Here is a 24,133-nt window from a genome sequence, read left to right on the forward strand (position 1 = left end):
TGATCTGGAGGTTGTGTTGGGGAGGGGGAGGGTGTGTGTCTCGTCAGCTGCCAGTGTGCTGACTTTGTGCAGTCATTGTCGTAAGTGAGATCAAGATTTGTGGTAACAGCTCAGTTGTTTTCGAGGTGGCTGGCCAAACACTCACTGTATCAGACCCAACCTTATGGCCAGTTCAGTACAAGGAACAAGGTGTTAGACACATGCAACACCAGTACACAAGTTGTCAGATACGTGCAACACGCAAACAAAGTTGTCAAGCACATACAACAAACACACACTAGTTGTCAGACACGTGAGACAGACTATCACAAGCATCCACACAGGTAAAACTGCTCACAAACACACGTTGTAAATCGCGTACAGCATAAACACAGCTGTCCGTCACGAACAATACACAAACACAAGTAATCAGAAACGAGCAACACATACACCAGCTGTCAGTACAACACAAACACAAGTTGTGAGACACGTACAACTCAAACACAAGTTCTCAGACACATACAGCACACAAACACAAGTTGTCAGACATGTGCAACACAAACAAGTTTGTACAACACATAAACACAAGTTCTCAGACACGTACAACACACAAACACAGGTTGTCAGTCACGTACTAATCAAACACAAAATGGTCAGACACGTACAACAAACAGACACAAGTTGTCAGACACGTGCGACACACAAACACAAGTTGTCAGTCACGTGCAACACACAAACACAAGTTGTCAGACACGTACAACACACAAAAAAGTTGTCAGTCACGTACAAATCAAACGCAAAATGGACATACACGTACAACAAACAGACACAAGTTGCCAGACACGTACAACACACACACAAGTTGTCAGACACGTACAATACATAAACAAAAGTCAGACAAGTGGAACACAAACACAGGTGTTCATTCACGTACAACACACAAACACAAGTTGTCAGACAAGTGCAACACACAAACACAGGTTTTCATTCACGTACAACACACAAACACAAGTTGTCAGACACGTACAACGACAAACACAAGTTGTCAGTCACGTACAAAACACAAACACAAGTTGTCAGACACGTACAACACACAAACCCAAGTCAGACAAGTGCAACACACAAACACAAGTTGTCAGACACGTACAACACACAAACACAAGTTGTCAGAGAAGTGCAACACACAAACACAAGTTGTCAGACACGTACAACACACAAACACAAGTTGTCAGACACGTGCAACACAAACACAAGTCAGACACGTACAACACACAAACACAAGTTTGTACAACACACAAACACAGGTTTTCAGACACGTACAAAACACAAACACAGGTTTTCAGACACGTACAACACACAAACACAAGTTTACACAACACACAAACACACATTGTCAGACACGTACCACACACAAGCAAAAGTTTGTACAACACACAAACACACATTGTCAGACACGTGCAACACACAAACACAGATTGTCAGACACGTACAACACACAAACACAAGTTGTCAGACACGTGCAACACAAACACAAGTTGTCAGAGACGTACAACACACAAACACATATTTTCAGACACGTACAGCACAAATACAAGTTGTCAGACACGTGCAGCAGAGACACAAATTGTCAGTCACGTACAACACATAAACACAAGTTGTCAGACACGTACAACACACAAACACAACACTTTTACCGTTTGACACAGACCAGTCCCGAGGTTATCACATACATAAACATTACGCATAATACGATATCTTAAAACCAGGCTATATTTCCCGCTTGGTCCTTAACGGACACATTTTTGTCAATCTGTATATGAGATATGGCAAGCAGCACGGGCGTTCACATTTGAATATATACGGTATGGGCATATTGACAGAGACGTGCCAACTGGCACTCAGCCAGAAGTGGAGAGTAGACACTAGATATATAGATCCACTCACGACACAGAAGTATAGACTAAAGACGATCAGAAACTGTCTACATGTGTAGGGAGTTGATTCCGGATTAACTGCTGTACAAATATACTTCGTCAAGAGTGAAAAACATAAATCCTATGTGTAAAGCATACTTTTTAACGCACCGGAAACGAAAGCGAAAATAGGGATCCTTGGATACTGAGCGCCGACGACGCATCTCCAGCGATGTAAACACCGGACTGGTGGGCACTGCCTGTGACTATTGGTAGGTGTAATGTACGTATAATGCTCGTATACCCTTTGTTTCATAACACCTCACGCAGGTTTTAGACGGGCGGTCGGGGTGCAGTGTTTTTGATGCACATGTGAATGAAAATGCTTCCCTAAAGCTTGTCCTATTTTTGGTTGACCACTCACTGCATGTATTTGTACATTTTCTTTACGATCCTCCAAATGTCCGAAATGAACAAAATGCTGAAGTACTATATGTTCTATTCAATAATGTCTATTTGTTTATGACTCACAACATATTTTCCTTTCCATATCCGAGGAAGGGTTTAGAGTGACTGCCTTGCCGACTCAAATATTTCTACCTTGGCTTTATTGTGATTTGTGCGTGTGGTATTGGATCGATAAGCAAACAAGAACAAATGTCTGCACGTCTTGTGCCACCTTGTCAACAAGGATAAAAGTCTGTACGCCTTGTGCCACCTTGTCAACAAGGATAAATGTCTGTACTCCTTGCTCCACCTTGTCAACAAGGATGAAAGCCTTGTCTTTACGCCTTGTGACGCGTTGTCAACAAGGATAAATGTATGTACGCCTTGTGACACCTTGTCAACAAGGATAAATGTCTGGATGCCTTGTGACACCTTGTGAACGAGATAAATGTCTGTACGCCTTGTGACACCTTGTCAACAAGGATAAATGTCTGTACGCCTTGTGACACCTTGTCAACAAGGATAAATGTCTGTACGCCTTGTGACACCTTGTCAACAAGGATAAATGTCTGTACGCCTTGTGACACCTTGTGAACAAGGATAAATGTCTGTACGCCTTGTGACAATGTCTGTACGCCTTGTGACACCTTGTGAACCATGATAAATGTTTGTACGCCTTGTGACACCTTGTCAACAAGGATAAATGTCTGTACGCCTTGTGACAATGTCTGTACGCCTTGTGACACCTTGTGAACCACGATAAATGTTTGTACGTCTTGTGACACCTTGTCAACAAGGATGTATATGTCTGTACGCCTTGTGACACCTTGTCAACAAGGATAAGCATGTGTATCGATTTATTTAACCGGGGCAACAGTGAAGTGCGTTTACGTTAGACAGAAGGATCGTTTTGGAGGTGTTGTAAACCCAATATGTAAAAGCAATACCATAGGTGAAAACTAACGCAATATGAACAAAAATTAACGCGATTTTATATATTGGGGTTATTCAGGTGTGGGTGTCGGGTGGAATCATAGCGGCTCTCAGACTACTGTACCAATTCTTTGAAAGAATTTGTATGTATAAATATAAACTAGACATCGACTACATTCTTCTCTTGCAATATGTGTGTAGGCGTAATTCTTCAGTTATAATAGCCACTAGCATGGATTTTTTGATAAAATTACATAAGTGTAGAATCCGCACCTCAGAACAATATATACTTGTGTATCAAATTGCACGGACTACATGTATCCCATGTGTATCAGTTGTATCAGTTTATACTGAAATGTAGATACATCAACCATATATCCATCTTTGCCTTAAAATGACGCAGAATATTCTATATTAAGGGCACTCTACGCTTTATAAGTGAAAACTTACCTAAGGTGAGTGCGTCGATACCCTTCAAAACTATTACATTGTGTGTGCGGTTATTAAAGCTATTACATTGTGTGTGCGGTTATTAAAATTATTACATTGTGTTCACGGTTATTGTAACTATTACATTGTGTGTGCGGTTATTAAAGCTATTACATTGTGTGTGCGGTTATTAAAATTATTACATTGTGTGTGCGGTTATTTTAACTATTACATTGTGTGTGCGGTTATTAAAATTATTACATTGTGTGTGCAGTTATTAAAACTATTACATTGTGTGTGCGGTTATTAAAGCTATTACATTGTGTGTGCGGTTATTAATCCTTACATTGTGTGTGCGGTTATTAAAATTATTACATTGTGTGTGTGGTTATTAAAATTATTACATTGTGTGTGCGGTTATTAAATTATTACATTTCGTGTGCGGTTATTTTAACTATTACATTGTGTGTGCGGTTATTAAAGCTATTACATTGTGTGTGTGGTTATTAAAATTATTACATTGTGTGTGCGGTTATTTTAACTATTACATTGTGGGTGCGGTTATTAAAATTATTACATTGTGTGTGCGGTTATTTTAACTATTACATTGTGTGTGCGGTTATTAAAACTATTACATTGTGTGTGCGGTTATTAAAGCTATTACATTGTGTGTGCGGTTATTAATCCTTACATTGTGTGTGCGGTTATTAAAACTATTACATTGTGTGTGTGGTTATTAAAACTATTGCATTGCGTGTGCGGTTATTAAAACTAATACATTGTGTGTACAGTTATTAAAACTATTGCTTGGGAGCATAAGACATGTATAGTACGTGCTGGCACATATACATGGTCTGTGAGAATCCCACGTTCATGTGTAAAAGGGGCAGTGGGGTAGCCTAGTGGTTAAAGCGTTGGCTCGTCACGCCGAAGACCCGGGTTCGATTCCCCACATGGGTACAATGTGTTCAGCACATTTCTGGTGTCCCCCGCCGTGATATTGCTGGAATATTGCTAAAAGCGGCGTAAAACTAAACTCAGTCAGTCAGTCAGTCATGTGTAACATGAGACAAACGCCCTTGACGCTAACATGTAATCAATCCTAGTCGGAACCCATCATAGCGTCGCTAATTGAGCAATGCCGTTACTGCTTCCTCCATATCGATAATCGTTTTGAAAAGAACAGGTCGCCCGAAACAAATAACTACTGAAAATATTTGAATAATGTTCAGTGAATATGTGTAAACACAATTGTTGGGAAAGGTCTTCTAAAGTCTTTTCGTTTATGAGGATCAGTTACATTTGGGCATATTTAATTACTATGTGCATGTGTGCGCGCGCGCGCGGGTGCGTGTGTGTATGTGTTGGGGGGGGGGGGGATGTTGTTAAGAACAGAATACTTCACTCTGTCAGTTCCCTCTTAACAACAAATTGCTTTTAAGGTCACAAAGCGTGACTACCGAACAATTATTCATGTCTACACCATACACCACGAGTTAATGTTTTAAAAGTATATTCTGGAACTCATTATTTTTGAGAATGTAAAACAATGTAAATTGTTTGATAGTTTTGTATTGCGGCACCCAGAGAAACACCGCCATACTTGAAATCTTCGAGACAGAGTGGAGTTTATGCTTACAAAATATCAGAAATAATACAAAAACATGCTTTGTGTACACATGACTATTGCAGTGTATGATGTGTGCATACTTCGAACTGAACAGAGACCATATATCGGCCTCTGGACTGAACAACACAAAATGACCTCCTCGTCTATTTATAACAGAGTTGGGTTCATTATAAAACATGAAACTTTTTTTCGATTCAGACCAAGTAAATTCTTGACTGATTCCATAACAAATGTAAGTTGCCGTTCTCATCATGCACTTTGGTTTCTGTAGGAAATGAGGACCGGCGGTTCTTATGGCAGCATCCAAGATGGCGTCTAAATCGCGTGGAACTTACGAGAACACGTGCAGAAACAGCTGCGGACCAGCAGCTCAGTTGGAGAGGGGAAGTTGGGAAATGTGTACAAAGTCACAGGATTTAACGGCGAGCAGGTACAAAATGTACAATTACGTTTTCAAACACTGCAAAAAAGATTATAAGCTCAACAACTGTCATATTATGAGAAACTAAACGTCTCGGACAATGTTATATTTTTTGGTCAGTTAAACAGTGGCATCATTTACGGAAACAACTCACCTTTTAGCAGAGGACTTCTTATGGATATGGAAAGAACTTTTGTCACTGTTTGGGAATATTTGTAATAACATTCACAAGGTACAAAAATGCAAAATTTGTCAGATGGAACAACTAAATTGTCAAATCGCAAAGAAAAAGAAGTTAATATGAGGACTATATTAGACCAGATAATTCACGATATCAGAAATCATTATGGAAACCAAATATAATCATGTGAATTTTAAGCAGAATTTGCTGTTTTCGAGACTTGCGTAAGCTAAACATACCACCAAAACCATCGCACGACTTTCATCCATTTCTTTGAAATTTCCCAAACCTCTGATTGACAAAATTTTGAAGATGCCGGTGGACGCGAAAGGCCCTCGTCATGCCTTCCGATTTTAGTCCTGAAACTCAGATATGTTTTGGTATAATTAATGCATCGCTCTTTTGATTGCCTGGCGGCATTAATGGGTACAACAAGGACTGGTCGGCTCGGAGTCAGTATAATGTGTTTGAGTGGGGTATTCATGCTTCACTGCGGCATGGTATTTCAGTGGGCTAGCACTATAAAACCAGCTTCAGTCTGGGCTAGTACAAGCAGCCGCACATACACATACACACGCATGCACGTCGTCATATGAGCGAAATATTCTCAAGTACGACGTTAAACCCAATTTCACCTCACCTCACCTCTTTTGGTACTGATCTTCAGCACTAAATAATAATCTTGTCGGTTTGTCAGTTCTGCCTTGAAAGTGTCCGGATACCTCGATGCCACGAAGAAAGAGGAGAAGTACCTCAAGCGTGAGGTGGAAACCCTGTCCCGGTTTGATCACCCCCACATCGTAAAGTATATAGACGGGTGGGAGATACGTGACAGCCAGGGTCAGCTCCGTGTCTATATCCTCACGGAGTACTGCTCGGGGGGTGATCTAAGAAGCTACCTGAACAACACTCTGGGACGACCGCCACCGGAAGCTGTGTTTGGCGCATGGCTGGCACAGATCGCTTCCGGCCTGGAGGTAAGACGCATACAGGGCCCCGTTGCACAAAGCGATCTGAGCGCTACGACTTTCGTAAGTCTGTGTTCAAGTATGTATTTTATGACCTCTAAGAAAGCTTTGTGCAACGGGGTCCCGGAATATTTAGTGCTGTCCTATTTATCTAATATCACTATCTGTCAGATTTTGTGACTGATGCTGAACGTGTTGAGATATGTGTATAATGAATATTTTATGTATTAATTTGTAATTCCAGCGTCCATAACGCAAGACAATCTCCGTTCTTGGGCAATAAAGTAGTATTATGTTTTACAGATTAATGATGAAAATGCAGCAGAGAGGGTTCGGGTGGTCCTGGCACAGTCAGGCTGGTAAGGCTCATCATCAGCTCAGGGCCCTTGCCCCCTCTACACGCAGCCCAGACAGCGAATGGGACTTCTCCCAGGAAATGCTGCCTAGTCGAACCCACCAAGAACTTTCCGGAGAATATGAAGGCTCCCCAACACTGCAGCCTTCTGCATTACCTTGAGTGTCAGAAGGGCTGTGCTCCCGGTGGAGAACCAAGGCACTTCCTGATCTGTGCCAAGAGATTATTATTATCTGACTTTATGATTCTCATATTTTGATGACTTAGTTAATAGTGTGTAGCATTGGCATTGATACAACCATATAACACTGTTAGTTAATAATAGTTCCAGGGTGACTGAATTGGTTTCTTTGAAACTTTTGAACAGTTGTTCAGATACATCATGACGTGTTAGATTGACAACCCGCAATTGGACAGGTGAACGCCTTTCACCGCCTCGGTGAATCAAACAAGCGCTGGTATTGTACAAGTATTTAGAAACCGGGGAAAAAGATCAGTGAACAGTTTCGAAACCATTCGCAGTGTGGCAAGTGAATGTTTGGCAAATCGTAATGATTACTATTGATCCACGTTAGCGTTGAAATTTGGAAATCTTATCCCTATCGTCCTACAATATCCTTGGGGGTCATACCTTCTACTGTCATACTACACTCTATTCCCAATCCGTTTATTATTAACACACAACCATTATTAGAAACTAGAAATTTATGTTATTTCCAAGTATTCCCTACTTTTGTATGAGAGTATAATTATTACGCCATTGTAATCATCGAGCTGTACCCAACCAACCGTTAGTGACAACAATAAGATGTCCGTATTTTTTCTGTGTTTCCAGCTTATCGCCCTCCCTTAACTAAACTAAACGGCAAAAGAAAGTATAGGTGGAGTTTGATGAGTGGTAAACAAAACACAACAAATCAAATTGGCGAAGCGTGTGTATATCGTGAAAGAAGGGTTAATGATCATTATTAGGCCACAAAATGATTGGAATACAGGCAACACATAACATGTGGGCGCTAGTTGAACAATGGTGGGGTCCAACAACTCATTTTTCAGCGATGTCTTAAGAGCCACACATGATTGTCAGTCATTGTCCAAGTTTACACAACAAACAGAACATGTCTCAATACCGCTTCGTCTCATTGATGCCGTCAGGCGTCTGATGACGGGTGGTGGGATTCTCTGCCACTCTTCTCTCAGGGCACGTTCCATCTCATCTCTCGTCACTGGGGGTTGTTGACGATTCCTTAACCGTCTGCCCAGATCGTCCCACAGATGCTCTATGGGGTTCATGTCGGGTGAACAGGCAGGCCAAGGGAGAACATCAACATTGTGGCGGTTGAGGAAGTCCTGTGTCAATCTTGCTGTGTGGGGTCTGGCATTGTCATGTTGAAACACTATCCCCTGTGGCTGGTTCCGCAAGAATGGAAGCACAACTGGGCGCAGAACTTGCTCTCTGTACTGAACAGCATTCAGGTTCCTTTCACAATGACCAGGTCAGTCTTCTGTTCCCCACAGATGCCTCCCCAGACCATAACACCTCCCTCCGAACGGATGGACCTCTCGGATGCATGGTGGACTTTAAACGTTCACCTCTTCGGCGATAAACTCGTTGTCTGCCGTCGTTCTGGAACAACTGGAAACGACTCTCGTCAGAAAACAGTACTCGGCGCCATTCTCGCACTTGCCAGATTCCAACTTGCATCGCCCATTGTACCCTTCGGCGTCGATGTTGTGCTGTCAGGAACATTCCTCGGAAGGGACGGTAGGCTCTGATTCCTGCAGCACGAAGTCGTCGGAGTACTGTGCGTTGGCTGATGCGATGTCCCAGCGCTGTTGCAGCCGTCGCCGTCGCCGTGACGAACCTGTTCGAATTCGGCGATCTTCCTGGGGTGTTATGACACGTGGTCTTCCCGTTCTGGGTTTGTCTACAGTCCTTCCTGTCTGTCGGTAACGTTGCAGCAGCCTGGATACCGTTAAAGGCGTGCACCCGTACCTTCGTGCAATCTGGACCTGTGTTGTCCCCATCTGTTGCATACCAATCACCCTCTCTCGCTCCTTTCTTGTCAGTCTAGGCATATCGATTGTGTGCTTTTGTCAACTGTGTTGTCAACCCATGGTTTCACCTTATTTATACGCCAATTCGGCACGTGCATCTCCCTCTGCAGCCTTTGCACGTGTTTTACCATTTTCTGGTGCAGCGTGGCACCACCGGTCATGATGTGTTTGGGAGATGCGATTTTGCATCCTTGTGCTTGGGGACAACTGTCTGAATGCATACTTTCAACCAGCTATCAACACTTTCACAGTAAATTGACTTTTTCCGACCTATACTTTCTTTTGCAGCTTAGTTTATTTTTACAGCCTAAACTTATTAAATGGTATCCTTTCTCAATTCTCCATGTGGACATTTTGTGCCTTGATGTGAGTGAGTGAGTTTAGTTTTAGGTCGCTTTTAGCAATATTCCAGCAATATCACGGCGGGCAAACCTCTTTAATCACAAGGCTACCTTACTGCCCCGCCTAGATGTGAAAATACTATTATTATTATTATAGGATATGTATGTAGCGCACATATCCAGGCAACTAGTGTATGCTCAAGGCGCTTATACTTTTTCCCTCGATCATTGGATGTCAATCTCAATAACACATCGTATTATCAATCTCAACTTCCTGGGGAGTATACATCTCTTGCAGCCACTAGGCGCACCGAGTTATTGTGGCTTTCTCATCCTATTACACCAGGTTAAATATGGGGATGGGGATGGGGATGACTACCTTTTTACCCACCCCACCTTTTACATACATCAATCAATGAGGAAGTCCAACATATCAGCTTAACCTTTATTTATCTATATCATTTGAAAACTGTGTCCAACGCAAAGCGATTCGATTGACATCATGAATGAATTTTAAGCTTGTTTACACAATTAGTGAAAACCCCTTTATATGTTTTTTTTCCTTACATATATCCTATGTTATCATCCCGCCACTCTCTTGTTGGAGATAAGCTTGAAGCTTGGAGATATTAAACACATAAAAACAGGAATGACCTTGAAACGATCCACGACATGGATAATACAATGGAATATGTAATGCATTGTATTGTATGTGTCACGGTCATATATGTGGCCCTTTAAGCCCACTGACAAAGAGTCTATGTGTTAAATACTCCTATAAATTATATACTCGACACACACCTCAGCGAGCGCCAATTACAGAATACAATGAATGCGCGGTGTTGCGCGTACAAAGAGCAGTAACAAAATAGGCAGGGATTGAAACACACTGTAGACCTCTGTCCGACTCGAAATGCAATATACTGTCATTATATAAACATGTTTTTGCTATTCAGTATTGTATAGTATGAAATGTGAGGCATACATACTTTTTGGGGGTTTACAACAAATGATTTGACAAGTGTTGTCACCAACTAAAGTTGAACTGTTTATGTACTTTGAAAGCTCTTACCTGGTTGATAAAAGATATATCTATAATGTTGCGCAATAATATTCGCGTTCCCTCTCAACACCCCTGCGTTCCTTCGTAAAGATATCTTAGTGACACAGTGAGGGTTAGACACATGGGCTCCTTCAAGTTTGGGAATGTCACCTCCTTAAGTGATAATACTCCTGATCTTTGAAAGAGCGACGTATGTTCGTTACGCCTCGCATATCAGATTTTAGCAGATTTGACAATCCACGCTAGATAAGATCCCATTACATTTTGACAGTGTCAAATTCTTATGTGATTAACTACCTTCGTGAACTATGTGAGAAATATGAAGTTTGAGAGTATCTGTTAATTGCCAAGTCGTTTGCAACATACGTTTATGATGATTTTTTTTTTCATTTAAGTCTTTTATTACCCACGTTACAAATACAGGGTCGCTTGTTAAATAAGCGTTTGATATAAATATCATGTACAATTGAAGTTCATATTTTATTATAAAATATGCTAAGATTTGCAATCCTTTCAATAATGTCGACAAGCCTGGTTGAATTATTATCGCAATATTTGCATTTTTAATACATACTTTTACATGCACCAGTCAAGGGCGTATGTTACACACATAATCAGCATGAACTGATGTATATAACGAACTGATGTATATAACGAACTGATGGATATAACGAACTGATGGATGTAACGAACTGATGGATGAAACGAACTGATGGATATAACGAACTGATGGATATAACATACTGATGGATGTAACGAACTGATGTATATAACGAGCTGATGGATGTAACGAACTGATGGATGTAACGAACTGATGGATATAACGAACTGATGGATATAACGAACTGATGGATGTAACGAACTGATGATGTAACGAACTGATGTATATAACGAACTGATGGATGTAACGAACTGATGGATGTAACGAACTGATGGATATAACGAACTGATGGAATAACGAACTATGGATTATAACGAAGTGATGATGTAACGAACTGATGTATATGACGAACTGATGTATATAACGAACTGATGGATATAACGAACTGATGGATGTCACGAACTGATGTATATAACGAACTGATGGATGTAACGAACTGATGGATATAACGAACTGACTGATGGATATAACGAACCAATTACTTTATTTATTTGGTGTAGATTTTTGTTGAAATACGAACTATCTTTATAGCGAACTAGAAGTAGTAATCCCTTCGTTCGTTAAAACCGTAATTTACGGTATCTAATATCAACTAGGAAGGAAAAGTGTGTTATTGTTATGGCTTAAATAATGAGGATACATATTGATATAATATCCGGGTTTCAAAACGGCCATGTTCTTTTAAATATATAACAGTGAAGATCCTGGTTAGAATTGGTCTTCAGCAACCCATGCTTGTCGTAAAGAACGACTAACGGGACCATGTGGTCGGGTCAGGCTCGCTGACTTGCTTGACCCATGTAATCGTATCCCAGTAGTGTAGATCCATGCTCATGATGATGATCACTGGATTGTCTGGTCAAAACATGATGATTTACAGACCGCCGCCATATAGCTGGAATATTGCTGAGTGTAGCGTTAAACAACAAACCAACTTTCAAATCCATTTGGCTTCATCTCTGTGTCTGTGACCATCTACTGTTACGATATCTCTTTTACATCCCGCAATACATGGAAATAATAAGTTTAAGGAGAGTACCACTACCGCTTGAGATTGTCATGCTGATTAAGGCATCTAAAATTCACATCCCCACAACATTATTTTATTACGTATTTTATGTTCACCAAATAACTTATTTGGGCTTAATTTGGTACATATCATTCTTCATCCTTTGGGATGGCCCCGTAAGGATCCGGGTTAAAATTGGACTTCAGCAACCCATGCTTGTCGAAAGAGGCGACAGACGGGATCGGGTGGTTGACACATGTCATCGGTTCCCAATTGCGCAGATCGATGTTCATGCTGTTGACCGCTGGATTGTCTGGTCCAGACTCGATTATTTACAGACCGTCGCGATATTGCTAGAATATTGCTGAGTGCGGCGTAAAACTAAACTCACTCACTCTCATTCACCACACGGCGAGCCATGTGAATGCGCATGATTTTAATGGTTTGAATATATTTTAACATTTGTATGCTTGCTACGTTCTTAACACCTCAATAATCCATGGACCTCATTACGACCAATGACAGTTTTTCCATTAGCCTTCTTTCACGTCTCCCTTTCAATGTATTAATTGAAAGAGGAGATTTACACCTGTGAGCCTGGAGTTTAATGTTATAGCGTGTATACGAGTCAAATGTTTTCATTAAAAATGAAACCTTTCACAGATACTGACAAAAGAAATTGGATATTTTGTATTGCTGTCTTTCAGTTTATCCATTCCATGGGTGTCTTACATCGTAACATGAAGACCCCCAACATCATGGTTGATCACGTGGGCGGTCACGTGACGCTCAAGATTGGTGACTTTGGGATGTCCAAGTACGCTGATGCTTCAGTCATGTTTCTTACAGGTTTTTCTTATTAGGTGCAGTTTTTTAATCGAGGCTCCAAATTAAGATTCATATTCATATAAGTTTCAAATTAAGATATTTCTTAATGAACAAAATACAACACTATAAGGACACTCGTATTCTAAACATTCAACATGTGGTAAATTAAATACTTATTGATCGATTGATTTTGATGTGTTTCTTATCATTCAGTAATGTACACGTGTAAGTAAAGAAAGAAAACGGAACCACTCAATTGTGGATTATCCCCCTTTAGTGATGACATCATTCACAGATCGGTATTCCTCGCTGTGATATGTTATCAGTCATCGCACGGCCATGTCACTAACAAACTGAGCATAGGGTTCGACGAAGTTCTGTGACGAATAACCATTCACTCAATGTTTTTTTTAAATTATGTATAGTTTTGCAAGATGCGCTTAAATAGATGCTCTGCTCAGATCTTACGTATTTAGCCATATGTAGTCGTAAGTCCCGTTAGAATAAATCGGTGACTACCTTTAAGACATGTACAACATCGCTATTCTTGTCCACGCTGTCGTATTGTCAGGATGTTGCTGCAGCCGGACGCCATGGCGAAATCTCAGGTCGGAACTCCGTACTTCATGAGCCCCGAGATCCTGAACGGGCGACAGTACAACGCGAAGGTATGGTACATTCTCCAACTTTGGACACGATAAGATAGAATTGATCTTCAGCAACCCATACTTGGAGGGCTAACGGGTTCGGATGGTCAGGCTCTCTGACTTGGTTGATGAATGTCATCGTATGTCAACTGCGTAGATCTATGCTCATGCTGTTGATCACTGGATTGTCATGTCCAGACTAGATTATTTGCATAAGACCAGATATATGCCAATTGGATATATCATTTGGCACGTTTATTGTTTAACGCCGCACTCAGCAATATTCCAGCTATATGGTGGCGGTCTGTAAATAATGGACAAGACAATACAGTGATGAACATCATAAGCATCGTTCTACGCAATAAGGATACGATGACATGTCTCAACCAAGTCAGCCTCTCTGACACCCGATCCCGTTAGTATCCTCTTACCGTATATATCAAACTGCTTACAAGGGGAACGATTTGTTTGTGGGGATTTAGTGGTAACATTGCTACTGACACAACTTTCCAAACTCTGCTTTTGAGGCGAATGGGGAGCGAGTATAGTCTTAAGGCGCTATTAACAGTTTTATACAATATCACGGCGCTTTTTTGTACATGTTGTTACCAGCGAAAGCTTGAACCACTCGCCCACATTGTACCATTGTTTCTCTATTTGTAGACAGACATTTGGAGTTTCGGGTGCACCGCCTACGAAATGGCGACTCTGACGACGATATTCGATGCCAAGACTATTACAACGCTACTCTCTGGGATCAATAAACACAAGGTAATCCTACACCTTGGTATCATACCATATTGTAGATTGAACTTGTGTAGATCTATGTACATAAGCCTATTGTATTGACACAGACCTCGGTGTGGCATAGCTACCCGGTGAGTCATATTATTCAAGGAAACGTGAGTACCCTCTATGAAATGTGAGTGAATGAGTTTAGTTTTACGCCGCACTCAGCAATATTCCAGCTATATGGCGGCGATGCGATCTGTAAATCTTCGAGTCTGGACCAAACAACCCAGTGATCAACAGTATGAGCATCGATCTGCGCAATTGGGAACCGACGACATGTGTCAACCAAGTCAGCTAGCCTGACCTCCCGATCCCTCTATGAAATGTGAGCCAAGGACGCAGAGTGTGCGTGTGCGTGTGCGTGTGCGTGCGTATGAGTGAGTGAGTTTAGTATCACGCTGCATTTAGTAATATTCCAGTAATATCACGACGGGGGGGCACCAGAATTGGGCTTCACGCAGTGTACACATGTGGAGAATCGAACCGGGGTCTTCGGCGTAACAAGCGAACGCTTTAACCACTAAGCTACCTCACTGCCCCTAGGACCCAGAGAGGGAACTGGATGATTAACAATATGGATACACTAAAATCTGCCCAAATGCGGCTCAGAAGGGTTTCTGGGGAATATCTGGGTTATAAAAAGTAGGTAGTCAGAGAACATTGACTGTGGTTAAGAAACCCATAACACACACATTTTGCTTACATCAATTTATATACGTGTAATTATTCATGTGGCAATTCTAATATAGATATAACTTTGGGTAAATCGTGTGTTTTTCAATTGATATTTCTCTAAGAACTTAGTGTTTTCCGTACCTTTGGTTTACAGAGTGGATGTTATAAGAATACACTTTCCAGATGGAAATACCCCTGAAACAGGAACCTGTTGTAATGATGATGTTTAATATGAACACACAACAGGCTTATGTTTTACATTGACAGGCTACTCAGGTTACCAAGCAACTACAGTACAGCATTTTTTTTCCAAACGCTGATAGGCGACATGCTGCAGCAGGACCCTTCAGCTCGTCCTGATGCTGGGGAAATACTATCGCGTCTTCTTCGCGAAGGCTACAAAACGACGCACCAGGATATGACTGCAAGCGCCACATTGACGTCAACCATGTCCTCTACAAGGTCAAGTACACGTACATACCAAGGTCAAGGACAAACGGATTCAAAGGCCGTGCTGTGGTCAGGGATGGACTCCGACACTTCCGGTATTGTGTCGGACGCCAGTTCTATGGTGATTCACGACGTCTCGAACCCTCCCTGGCGCGACATCGACAAGGGCGGTAAGGCTCGGTCAGCTAGAGTGGCGGTTATTCCACCCAGTCCTGGTGGAAGGTCAAGGACCAAAAGCGAAGGGGGCGTGCCTGATATGGATCTCGGTTTGCTTAAGTTTAGCCAACTTCAGAGAGAGAAGAAACTTTCCCAGTCAAAACTTCATAAATCCGTGACTTTTGACCAGGGGGTGCTTACATCCAAAATACCTGAGCATGAGGTAACAAAAGGAAAAGGAGAGGAGGAAGGTAATGTATTCAAATGACCTGAGTTGTGGATATCACACATTTACACTCAGAATCATAGTAATACACAAAGGTCGATTGTATGTATGAACCATTATTCTGAATTCAATAGCGCCAAATCAGGAGAACTTTTTAATGACTATAAAAGCCATCTTCTGTTCTCATCAAAATGGGATACATATATACTGAACAGCAAAAGAAACGCAAATTTTGCTTTTTGCCAAGTTTTTTGTAACTCGGTCAAAACAAACCTAAATAGCATTTATCCTAAGACTGGCGGATGTTCCCGACAGGGCGCCGCCATTTTTGAAAATCGTGAAGACACGGGCTAAAGTCTGTTAGAATTAATGAGATTATGGGTTTGTTTTCATCGAGTTAGAAAATCAAAAATACTTTCTACTCGTAGTTAAATATGTATCTGAATCACGACCAAAAGGATTTTGCATGACACAACTTGTAACATAACGATTTCTTCCACGGAAGCGAGGTGGGGGTTGAAGTGACAATACTGCGCGATAAATTTCTTGCTACATTCACGTAGATACTAGATACTAGTCAATGTACGTCTTTAAACTTGGTCTCATTATCCTAATTAGTTTATTAGGAGGCGATCTGCAGATACTTATAGTGAATTTATAACAGGACTGTAATATCTAGACATTTTATAATCTCATTGGTCGCCCAAGATAGCACACCTGGCAACTAATTGCATAATGTCCGCTATTCTTTGAAAAAAGGAATTTAGTTAGCCAATAATGAGCAATCAATCAAAGTATTGGCGGTTAATCCTTTGAAAGAAGCACGTTGTTTTTACACAGACAGACACGACAGAGTGTATTCAGTATATATGAGTAAATCTACATACATAAACACTACCTTTTGACAAATCCGTTGTGCAAGATAAAAGCAATTAATCAATCAGCGTGTTATCGGTTAATCCTTTGATCGATGTTTAAAATGTTAAGTATTTACTCCAGACACAAGAAATGCCAAATGGGAACCCTTTGTCGGGTAATCTAAGTGGTGTTACCACTAATTATACCTGTTATTAATTCATTAACTGACCATCAAGTGAATGATGACAAATAACATGTAGGTTTATACCACCTAACATGGGTTACAACAAGAGAGTATTAATTGCTGTATTGCATGCAATTTTAATTGCATGTGAAAACTTATGGGCCGACACTGTTTTGAGAATACGAACAGAACTTCATTGTTGCATAAGAAATACATAGAAGCATTTGCTGTGTACTAAAACTGTATGAACCTATTTACCTAAGTAAATTTTCAGATTCTTCTAGCAATGGCAAAGTAGGGTTGTTTAGTTTACGTATTCAAATAAATCAAATGTCAGTTTTTAATATCATACGTAATAGACGTCATATTTTTACATGACATGATTAAATATCGAGGTAAAAAATACAGAAATGGGATCAATTTGGATCAGTCATTATACCATCCAGGCATTAGAAAACCTGAAAAAGTCCACACTGCTTTGATACTTTATTACAATCAGACAAGAACTACCGGGGATAGTTTCAAATAACTGCATCTGATGGGCGTCCACCCTTCTTAATGTCGCACTGTTTAGGTTGAAGAAATTAACCGTAACCGTGATGAGCGAGTCTGATCATCGTTTTCACTATCACTAGCGTCTGGCTCGAACAAATAAGGCCTAGCGACACCAAGCGATTTAGAGAGGATCGTCTATGAAAACAAGTTGTAACTCGGAAACTAGGCAAAGCAGGAGACAAAATTAAATGACATTAGATTGTGAGAACATATAGCTTTCATTTTTCACAACAGTTGTCACGATTTCAGGTTTATACAAACCTGTAAACAAGATAATTTACACCCTGAAATGTACATGAATTCTGCATCGGCCCTCATATCTATTCCTCGCATGACGTCACAGAGACGCGCCGCTCTGATTGGTTGAAATTTTGTTCGCGGGTGAGAATTGTGCACTGTTGTCAAAAGGTCGATTTAAGTTAATTAAAGATCGAAATGAGTAGTTTTAATGACAGGGTTTCGTTTATAACGATGCCAATTAGTGATTTATGTATTTGTACCCCCTAGAGTATATGTGATCTATAAATAGAAGACATAAACATGAACGCTTGCTTTTATGAGATTTCATTTTTCGAAAATTGCGTTTTTTTTGCTGTCAGTATATTCTACACTTGAAAATAAATGTGCAAAGAGAAAATATAGACATACATTAAATAATAGTTTCTCAAACAACCTGTGACTTTCAGCTGAAGAACTGATGACCTCAGAAGACAAGGGGAAAATGCTTCGTCAAATTGAAGAGGTGCAAAGGTTGGTCTCTGAACAGCGACACTAGAATATATTCTGACGGCGTATGCCTGGATGCTGACCCCTATGTGGGATAAAAAACTATGGCGTTGTGTCTGAAATAGAAACGATTCTTAGAGACAATTGTAACAGTTGAGGTATCATGAATTATTCTTCTGGGTGTATTAGTGCCGGAGGTTTGCTGACCGTGGTCTCCAACTTAAATTTTATCAAAGCCACTTTCAGCACATCTTGTTTTCTTTAGTCTGTCCTGAGCAAATTATTTTGAGTATATTTCTGGAACAAACACTTTTATAAAAAATACAAGCCCCGAGTGCAACATGTTTTATATTTGGGATTACACTTGTTCAGTAAAGAGAGTGAATGAGTTTAGCTTTACGCCGCACTCAGCCACATTCCAGCTGTATGGCTGCAGTCTGTAAATAATCGAATCTGGACTAGACAATCCACTGATCAACATCATGGACATCGATCTACACAATTGGGATACGATAACTTATGTCAACAAAGTCAGCGAGCTTGAACACCCGATCCCGTTAGTCGCCTCTTACCACAAGCATGGGTTGCTGAAGATCAGTTCTAACTCGGATCTTCAGGGGTAGTTCTGTAAAGTACTCGATGGGACTGAATCTAATAAAAGTACTAGAATTGTTAAAATAGTGAGACAGTGTAATCCCAAATACAGCATGTTACATTTCACCATTTTCTAAATGGCATTGTGTATTCCAAGCCCCGTATAGATATTTAATGACGGTGATATGCCACTTTGTTGATTAGTTGGCTAGTTGGGTGCATGGTGCCGTAGTCAATAATTAACTAAGCGCAATACTATAAGACCCGTGAAGGTCCGGGTTAGAATGACCTTCAGTAACCCATGCTTGTCGTAAGAGGCGACTAACGGGATCGGGTGGTCAGGCTTGCTGACTTGGTTGACACATGTCATCGGTTCCCAATTGCGTAGATCGATGCTCATGTTGTTGATCCATGCATTGTCTGGTCCAGACTCGATTATTTATAGACCACCGCCATATGGCTGGAATATTGCTGAGTGCGTCGTAAAACTAAACTCACTCACTCACGATACTATAACGTAATGACGGCGGTTTGTAAATGATAAAGCTTTGGTCAGACAATCCAGTGATTGAAATCATGAAGATCAATCTACGCAACCAGGTTACGATGTTTAGCAGAAGGGTCGTGGTTCGATTCCGGACATGGGACTCCAGTTGGTCTAACCAAGTTCATTAAGAATGGTACCCAAATAAGGTACACTACAGTGGTACCGGGGCGTACCTTCCGTAAACGAGGAAGTATGAAACGTCATCCCACTGACGTCATACCGCAGTACCGACTCACTGAAAGATTTGACCTCTTTGGCCATGTGGGCTAAGCCATCAAACTGGAATCAGGAGGTCGATGTTCGAGTCTTGAATTATTGACCCTTCATGTCTTCACTGTGGACAAATCCGTGAAGATCCGGGTTAAAATTGATCTTCAGCAACCCATGCTTGTCGTATGAGGCGACTTACGGGATCGGGTGGTCAGGCTCGCCGACTTGGTTGACACATCATGTCCCAATTGAGAAGATCGATTCTCATGATGTTGATCAGTGGATTATCTGGTCCAGATTCTTTACAGGCCACTGCCATATATACTGAAGAGCAAAAGATTCGCAACTCTGTTTTTTGTCACGTTTTTCAATAGAAGACATAAACATGAACTCTTATTTTTATGAGATTTTGATTTTTCGAAACTTGCGTTTCTTTTGCTGTTCAGTATAGCTGGAATATTGCTGAGTGCCGCGTTAAACAACACAAACAAGCTAAGCTTTATTGTGGAAGAGTTCTGGACCTGTTTCAGGTCCCTGGCTCAGACTCTGGGGGATGGAGTATTTACTGCTGCCTTCTCTACACTGAACATACGGACGGACACCAAGATGGAGGTGAGTGTCCAGGCCAATCCATATAACCCTATCACAGATGTAGGTTACAACGGTTATGTGTAAAACAGTTAAAAAATAATGTTTCTTTAGGGACAATAATTAGATTTTTCAAAATGCATTTCTGGCTGACTTTCTCATTTTGTGAACATTTTATATGAACCGTAACCGTGATGAGCGAGGGCTGATGTCATCGTTTTCACTATCTCTAGCGTCTGGCTCGAACAAATAAGGCCTAGCGACACCAAGCGATTTAGACAGAATCGCCTATGAAAACAAGTTGTAACTCGGAAACTAGGCAAAGCAGGAGACAAAATTAAATGACATTAGATTGTGAGAACATATAGCTTTCATTTTTTCACAACAGTTGTCACGATTTCAGGTTTATACAAACTTGTAAACAAGAAAATTTACACCCTGAAATGTACATGAATTCTGCATCGGCCCTCATATCTATTCCTCGCATGACGTCACAGAGACGCGCCGCTCTGATTGGTTGAAATTTTGTTCGCGGGTGAGAATTGTGCACTGTTGTCAAAAGGTCGATTTAAGTTAATTAAAGATCGAAATGAGTAGTTTTAATGACAGGGTTTCGTTTATAACGATGCCAATTAGTGATTTATGTATTTGTACCCCCTAGAGTATATGTGATCTATAAATAGAAGACATAAACATGAACGCTTGCTTTTATGAGATTTCATTTTTTCGAAAATTGCGTTTTTTTTGCTGTCAGTATATTCTACACTTGAAAATAAATGTGCAAAGAGAAAATATAGACGTACATTAAATAATATATAGTTTCTCAAACAACCTGTGACTTTCAGCTGAAGAATTGATGTCCTCAGAAGACAAGGGGAAAATGCTTCGTCAAAATATTTTATATGTTACTCTCAATACCTAACTCCAATCAATTCGATAAAAAATAATGTACAAATTGTATGATTTTCTCAGTCAGTACTGCCTAATATCGCCATGGACCTATCTGAGTAGTTGGCCGATTCTTAAAGCAGGTAAAACTTGATTGCAAACTGAAACGAAATATTTTCATTTGTCACTGTGTGACAGTTTAAAAACCTGCACGGTAATAAACAAACACAAGTAAACAACGTGATGAATATGTAACACAAGGGGCGGTGGGGTAGCCTAGTGGTTAACGCGTTTGCCCGTCACGCCGTAAACCCGGGTTCGATTCCCCCACATGGGTACAATGTGTGAAGCCTATTTCTGGTGTTCCCCGTCGTGATATTGCTGGAATATTGCTATTGCGTAAAGCTAGACTCCTATATGTTACACAAGACATCAGAAACTTACTCTGTTAGTTCTTAATCTGTGGTTGCATTTAACTTTACAAGTAGAAAAAGACAGTCTTTTAAACAAATAAATGAAAACTGACATTCTTTTTGTATCGGGCTGACTGAAATGTTCGTACACAGCATTACCCTGCCATGCGAAAGACTGAAGAAAACCAAGTGATCGGTCGACCAGAAAAGACATGATAGGGCGTGTACTGATATTATTGAGACTAAAATAGATATGTGCAGTCTAATTTATGTCTTCTACCTACAGAAATGCAACTGCTTATCAGTACATAATACAGCTTATGATAACAGTCAAGTACCGTTGTGTCGAAGTTGAAGAGACCTACTTGAGTAATTGAGTTATCCGTGTTTCGACACAAACACGAAATGATAAAAAGAACAATACGCTTTCACCAAACTGCTTCGAGAAAGCCGTAAATTCGACCCAAAGTTGTTTGATTGTTCTTCGAGTTATCCTAGTTTCGACACTAAATGGTGGTTCAAAACGAATATACTGGGACCAAGCTTTTACTTCGAGAAAACCGTACGTTCGACACAACACTGTTTGACGGAATATGCATTTCGTACCAGTGAGGGACAGTTTCAAAAACTCCCCGGAACATTTCTCTTTTTGTTGCGAAATCCAATTTTCTAATATGGTTAATATGAACGAATTTATCCTAAGTGCTGTGCTATCTTTTCAGAAGGAACTGGCGAGTGTTCTTGGTGATAAGTATGACGAATTTGGGCCAAGATTCGTGGTGCTTCGAGCTCTTGAGAGAGAGTTCACTGAACAAAGGGACGATAGACACGATATGAAGCGGAAACCGTTGAACAAAACTATATAAGGCCACACCAAATTGATTATTTGTTCTGTGGACTTGTTCCCTGAACTGACTGCTGGACAGCATATTGTTGATTTTGTCTGAGCATCAGACTATTTACTCTTAATTCGAGATAACAGTTTCTCGATTTAAGCAGTTTCGAAAGAACAATATCTCGATGCAACTAGATTAGAAAACTGTATGTTGGTTTTAATACTTTCGATATAACATTATATTGATGTAGACGTTTAGAGAAAGCTGAATCTACATGTAGACAGTTTCGAGAAAAGGGTTCCTCGATGTAAACACTTTCGGTAAACGGTGACTGATGACACAGTCTCTGTGCAGAGTTGTGCCCCTTGGGCGTTCGTGAAACCGGAGATCGAGTGTTTCAGGACAGGGTTCAGCATGTTTAATTCCTTCTTTGGCTTGACGGGTGAGGTGAGGTGAAATTGGGTTTTACGTCATGCTTGAGAATATTTCGCTCATATGACGACGTGCATGCGTGTGTATGTGTATGTGCGGCTGCTTGTACTAGCCCAAACTGAAGCTGGTTTTATAGTGCTAGCCCACTGAGATACCATGCCGCAGTGAAGCATGAATACCCCACATTATACTGACTCCGAGTCGACCAGTCCTTGTTGTACACATTAATGCCGAGCGCCAGGCAAGGACCAACAAGTACCATATTTTAACGTCTTTTTGGTATGACGCGGTCGGGGATCGAACCCGCGACCTTCCCGTCTCCGGGCGGACGCTCTAACCACTACACAACGGAGGCGGTCTTGACAGCAACATACCTCAGCTCGAAAGTGACGTCAAAGTGGAAGACGTATAAGACCCGCTTTACTTCGGGCTTTACTCCCACGCCGTGACGTTAACGTTGTTGATATAGTGTTCTAAGTGGCCTTAAACCAATGTCACTTAATGTAACTATTATGAACAGCAAAAGAAACGAAACTCTGTTTTGTCAGTTTTTAAACAGAAGACTTAAACACGAACGCTTACTATTATGAGATTTCATTTTCGCAACTTGCGTTTCTTTTGCTGTTCAGTATAGAATCACATATGTTTGAGAACTCTTATGCAATAGCAATGAAATTAGATTTCGATATACCATTTTGTAAGAGATTATCAGCATAGAACAGTGCACCCTTTTAATCCAAACGACGATAGCCTGGTCAGTCAAAATACGTGGAAACCCCATTTTCAAAACCAAAAGCGAATTTGTTTAGTGAAGATCAGGGTAAAATTGGTCGTCTGCATGCTTGTTGTAAGAGGCGACTAACGGGATCGCGTGGTCAGGCTCGCTGACTTGATAGACCCATGTGATTGTGTCTCAATTGCGTAGATCGATGCTCATTATGTTGATCACTGGATTGTCTGTTCCAGACTCGACTATTTGCAGAAGGCCGTCATATAGCTGGAATATTGCTGAGTGCGGCGTAAAACAACAATTCAACCAACCAACGGGCTCACAGGCTTGGGTGATAAATGTATTTGTGTTCAGACTTTATTATATACTATAAGGGTAATGCTATTTTTGGGGCATTATCATTTGCAGAA

At 40.8% G+C, this 24,133-nt stretch overlaps 1 protein-coding gene across 3 annotated transcripts; it reads left to right on the forward strand.

Annotated features, from left to right (window-relative positions):
• The first annotated feature begins 1,870 nt into the window (after window positions 1–1,870).
• On the forward strand, window positions 1,871–23,099 carry LOC124284946 (serine/threonine-protein kinase Nek4-like). Of its 3 annotated transcripts, none has more exons than XM_046721078.1 (7): window positions 1,871–2,175; window positions 5,603–5,761; window positions 6,631–6,910; window positions 13,096–13,205; window positions 13,788–13,884; window positions 14,527–14,634; window positions 15,598–15,827. In XM_046721078.1, the coding sequence occupies exons 2-7, from the start codon at window positions 5,625–5,627 to the stop codon at window positions 15,688–15,690; spliced, it is 825 nt and encodes a 274-aa protein (XP_046577034.1). In that variant the 5' UTR covers window positions 1,871–2,175; window positions 5,603–5,624; the 3' UTR covers window positions 15,691–15,827. The 3 variants fall into 3 exon arrangements, with proteins under 3 accessions (XP_046577034.1, XP_046577033.1, XP_046577032.1); XM_046721077.1 differs by having other exon boundaries at window positions 1,871–2,164; XM_046721076.1 differs by lacking the exons at window positions 1,871–2,175; window positions 5,603–5,761; window positions 6,631–6,910; window positions 13,096–13,205 and adding exons at window positions 18,446–18,509; window positions 20,367–20,448; window positions 22,448–23,099 and having other exon boundaries at window positions 13,789–13,884; window positions 15,598–16,187.
• The last annotated feature ends 1,034 nt before the right edge of the window (window positions 23,100–24,133 follow it).

Source organism: Haliotis rubra, unplaced genomic scaffold, assembly GCF_003918875.1.
Source record: "Haliotis rubra isolate DU_JTF1 unplaced genomic scaffold, ASM391887v1 Scf349, whole genome shotgun sequence".
Classification (NCBI taxonomy): domain Eukaryota; kingdom Metazoa; phylum Mollusca; class Gastropoda; order Lepetellida; family Haliotidae; genus Haliotis; species Haliotis rubra.